Source organism: Crotalus tigris, unplaced genomic scaffold (assembly GCF_016545835.1).
Source record: "Crotalus tigris isolate CLP2741 ecotype Arizona unplaced genomic scaffold, ASM1654583v1 scf7180000023687.2574627, whole genome shotgun sequence".
Classification (NCBI taxonomy): Eukaryota; Metazoa; Chordata; class Lepidosauria; order Squamata; family Viperidae; genus Crotalus; species Crotalus tigris.
This window is the reverse complement of record NW_024100118.1, coordinates 654,462-659,314: the sequence shown is the minus strand read 5'-3', so window position 1 is coordinate 659,314 and position 4,853 is coordinate 654,462. Positions and strand designations below refer to the sequence as shown.

Below are 4,853 nucleotides of genomic sequence, written 5' to 3'. Positions count from 1 at the left end.
CAAACCAGCATAGTTTTCTGCTGACTCAAGGATAGGTGGATAACATTGTAAAATGTAGAGATGTGATCACATACTATTCCCACTTCAAATAATCTAGAATCCCTACAGAAAATATCCAAAAATCTAGCACACACACTGCCAAAGAGAAGAGCGGTAAGACAAGGCAACTTTCCAATAGTTTTATTTTGAGTTTTTGCTCTAAGTGAGAATGTAGTAACAACTACAAGAAGAAGATTTATTGCCTATTCCACCCTTGTATCTTTTCTACTTTTGAAGATGGGGGTTAATGGGTTATTTGTAATTTGTGCATGAACTTCATTTAGGTTAAATGTAGGTTAGATGCACAGGTTAGATGTAACCCTGAGGTTACGTGTCAGTATTTATCTCTAGAAACAGTGCAGGTAAGATAAGACAAATCTGGAGTAACACACAATATAAACTGAAGGGCCCCTTTAGGACTAGAAAGTCCAGAGTCTGCAGTAGTTTAACTACATCAATGTGAACAAAGTTCTTGTGTAACAAATAGGAACATTCAGCCTGGAATATTTTTCTAAACATATCCTTTTCCAGGCTATTTCAGAACTGGTCTCCTGTGTAATGGAGCAAAACCACAACAGTGTGGAAGATATCTCTGCCAATGGGTTTTCTGCCTCTCCTTGCCAGCCAAATCACTCTGAAATCCCTGCATCTGATGATGACAAAGCTGGCAGCACATTACTTTTCTCTGGAATAATTTTGGGGGTTATAGTAATCACCTTCACTGTGATTGGATGGGTGAAATATGAAGGTGTTATTCACTTTGAATGGACTCGATTGCTTGGACCCACTCTGCTGTTAATGGGTGTGACATTTTTGCTGATTGCTGTATGCAAATTTAAAATATTCTCCTGCAACTCCTGCAACCAGAATGAAGAAAGGTCACTTGATACTGAAAGAACATATAATGGGCTTTATCCTGCAATTAGGCAGCCCATCACTCTTCATGGAGCTGCAGTGGTTCCTTATCTGCCTTCTCCAACCCAGGAAAGGGTTGCTACCAATTCAGCCAATTTGCAGGAAGTATTGAGCCATTCTGAATTTCTCCCTGACTCCACATCAATAATTCCTATTCTTAATCATTCTCATTCTGATAACGTCACTTCCATGGGCAGCTCAGCTTTTTCTGAAGAGAATTATTCTGCTTATCTTACATTGGACACCATAAGTGAAAGATAAGTTATTTGGGAATATTATACTTCAGGGTAAACTACAAGATCCATATTATTAAGGAAGATATTAAGGAAGTAGAGTCGGTATCAGTCTTTGGGTAAAATCCCTGTCACTGCTTTAAGTGAAAGCATTGCCTGAAGCTTCAACTATAAAGTTGAAGCTATTGCTATTCCACTTAAGTAATGCAGCTTTAATTTTCCATGTGTTGGTGTTTTTCTCAAGTACATTTCTCTTTTATCTTGAAAGAACTTTGTTTTAGCCCAATGTACATAATAATTTAATCAAAATAAAAGGAGTGGATTACTGGGTGTATAATCTATTATCACAACCTGACCTTCATGGATTTCAGACCCAGAGTTTATTTTTGGAGCTTTAGAACTTATAAAGTAAAGAGAAGGTTGCATCTTACACACAAAACAATTATATCCTCCAATTTTCTTATAATGGTATGATGGAAATTATCATTTTATGGCGCAACAGTGTATTTCAATAATATGATCTGAATACTACTTAAATGATGTTTGGTTATATATTGAATTTGCTGCAATAATTAAAGTACCAGCTGTTAAATAACACATTTTCAAACAAAAGCATAAGGATAACAATACTGAGACACACTAATCTCTATTGACCTTTCTGCATCATCAAGCTTTTGTACAGTAAGTGCACATTTGTCTCTCACTTGCGTTTTGCAGGGAGAAATGCAGGCACGTTTTGGACATGCATATAAAACCCACCCTAACTACAAATGTCCAAGACCCCCTGCCTGTTCCCATCATTCCATATAACAAAATACACTTGTGATATGTTTTGAAATATCTCTTTTTATTCATATCTCCTTTGTTTGTTTTGCTATTGTTGCGTCTTATAAAATGCCTCTCTCCCTGCTCATCCACCCATAACATTTCTAGGTCAACTAACAGTCTTGAAGAAACTGAAGAGATATTGGATGAAGATCTTACCTCCTTACCTCCTCCTTATGAGAAACTATTCCCACTTTTGCCATAAACAGAGCTGCTTAATATCTCCATAAAGACTGCAGTTACTTCAATAAGACCACCATACTGTATGTATATAATCTTAATAAGTATAAACCATATACATGAATTTTACTGACAACTATTTTTGCTGAAAACAGTTCTTCATTCATCAGGCAGCTGAACTAAATGCAAGTGGACATATTCCTTCTATGTGTGTAACATTTTGCATTTGCATCTCTAAAATCACCCTGCCATTCCAGTTCACCTATTCCCCCTGCCCCTGGGTTCTTGAATAATATGCAAATGCATATTCAGTTTTTATTTAAACCTGGGCTATGTGTGAAATCCAGATCTTTTTTTGAGCATGAGTAGTTCGAGGAGGGACCAGTGCTTTTTACCCCAAGAAGATATAAAGAAGCAGGAATGAGCACATGAGGATACTTGTATCCTATTTTAGGCTTTACCAAGTCAGCAAATGGAGAATCAGAGACAAGATAATACTCACATGTTACATTATTATTGTAGTTCTTGAGCCAAATAGAAGGAAGGAACAAGAGACAAGACAACCCATGAGTTAAAAGCATTCTTTTAAAAATTGTACTTAAAAATGTACAGCAATCAATACCAAGCTGATATTAGAAAAACACTGTCTAGAGAGGTGCAAAAGATCAGGCGGCAGAAAGAAGTTGAAGAGTGAGAGCTGAACAAGCAAGACAAGATGACTAATGAAAATTTGTTCCAGTAGCTGCTCAATGAAGACCATATAATGATTCCTTTACTTCCTGGCTTCAGCAAGCCTTGGACATGAGAGCTCCACAGAGACTTGTTCAAGGTGGTCAGGGGTTATTGGTCAGGCCCAGGCACTGCAAAGTGGGGCTCCAGATAAGCTTCTTTTGCATTTTGCCTTATCCTTTGATGGGAATTCTAAGGGGTGTTGGCATACTAGGTAAGTTTTAGTCCCATTTAAATATATGAGAATGATCAACAACTGAGGAAGACCCAGACCACCCATAAGGGTGAAAAGGGATGTGTGTGTATGTGTATAATCATTTCTTCTTCTTTTTTTGAGGGAGGGAGGGAGAACTTTGTAGTTTTCCATAAAGATATCACTGGTAGAGGTGCAAATTATGTGGTCTTCTGGAAAAATATCACTAATTTAAAGCTTTTAAAAATACAGTTTACTTTGTCACTTTATTGGCAGTGTTATTGTAGGATTCAGTCAAACCTGAGATATTTAGGAAGTGAATATGATTCTGGCTGGTGATGAAACATTCATTTTTAAAATAACATTCTAAATAGCAAGAAAAAAAGGTTGACCTAGCTCATTTTGATGGATGAAAAAGATGGGTGATGGTGCAGAGGCTGAACCTCTCCCATAACCTCTCCCATCTGTACAATTGTGTTTGATTCTTGAAGACTCTCTGGACAAGACTGCAATTTTCTATGCAAATGGTTTGCATTGCCTCCTTCCTAGGGCTGAGAGAGAATCTCTGGCCCAAGTTTATCCAGTTGAATTTCTGCTTAAGGCAGGAACAAGAACTCACAGTCTCCCAGTTTGCATCCTGATGTAACCACTATTCCATAGTGCAGTGATGACGAACTTTTTAGAGACCGAGTGCCCAAACTGCAACCCAAAACCCACTTATGCATCGTTGGGTGCCGGGTGGGTGTGGCCCATTGGCTGGGTGTGGCCCATTGGGAGGGCGTGGCTGTGGTGGTAATGGCAGACTGGGTGGGGCTACAAAGTTCAATCAATCAATTCCAACTTTGCAATATCTTTTTTTTCCCGCGAGAAGTTGAAATTGATTGATTGAACCTTATTTTTTTGTACAAGGCGGCAGAGGCCTAAAGCGAAAAGGTTTTATAAAACCCAGCTGAAGGCCTAGGACTGGGCCTACGGTGCACATGCCCACAAAGAGGGCTCTGAGTGCCGCCTCTGGCACCCATGCCATAGGTTCGCCACCATTGCCATAGTGGTTCTTCCCAAAGTTTAAGGTTTTGTGAAGTTGCTAAAGGTTAGAGCAGAGTGCATACGGTAGGAATTGGGGTTGGGGTTTAAGTTTGGTTTGAGGCTATTTTCTCCCATTCTTGTTACTTCAGCTGGGCGGGTGGGAGCAGGGTATTGTTTAGATTTCAATTTGAGAGAAACCAAAGTATGCCAAGTGTGCATGTGTGTGTGGGTAAAATAAAGAAATTTGAGTTGAAACAAACACATATGAAAAGTAATCAGAGATCAGTAAAAGAAAAAAATATCAACACCCAGATATGAGTATTTCACTTCTCCTCATTGGGGTTCACCTCAGATCAGAAGGTGGCATTTACAGAGATACTCGAGGAAAAATTTCCCCAGAGCCTGCAACATTCCAAATATTACTAAATTCCATCTTCCTTCATTCTTAACTATTGCCCATGCTTCTGCTACTTGCCATTCACCAACATCTGGGAATCCTATATTAGGAACCAATGGAGTCCAGTCTCTTTCATTGCTCCCTATTATTAGCTTATTTAATCTTTAAGGCCATTGTCAGCACCCAGATGTTACCTGGGTTTTCTAATCTCCTGCCTCTTGTTATCTTTACAGTGAAGTGGAACAGAGATTAACACAAGCCAACACAAGTTCAAGTTTAAAATAAAACCAGTTTGCTCAGTTCTTTTTAACAGTAG

General features: G+C 38.7%; 1 protein-coding gene across 1 annotated transcript; it reads left to right on the top strand.

The window, feature by feature from the left end:
• Window positions 1–597: 597 nt before the first annotated feature.
• TMEM174 (transmembrane protein 174) lies at window positions 598–2,217 on the top strand. Its single transcript, XM_039320784.1, has 2 exons — window positions 598–1,209; window positions 2,119–2,217. The coding sequence occupies exons 1-2, from the start codon at window positions 598–600 to the stop codon at window positions 2,215–2,217; spliced, it is 711 nt and encodes a 236-aa protein (XP_039176718.1).
• The last annotated feature ends 2,636 nt before the right edge of the window (window positions 2,218–4,853 follow it).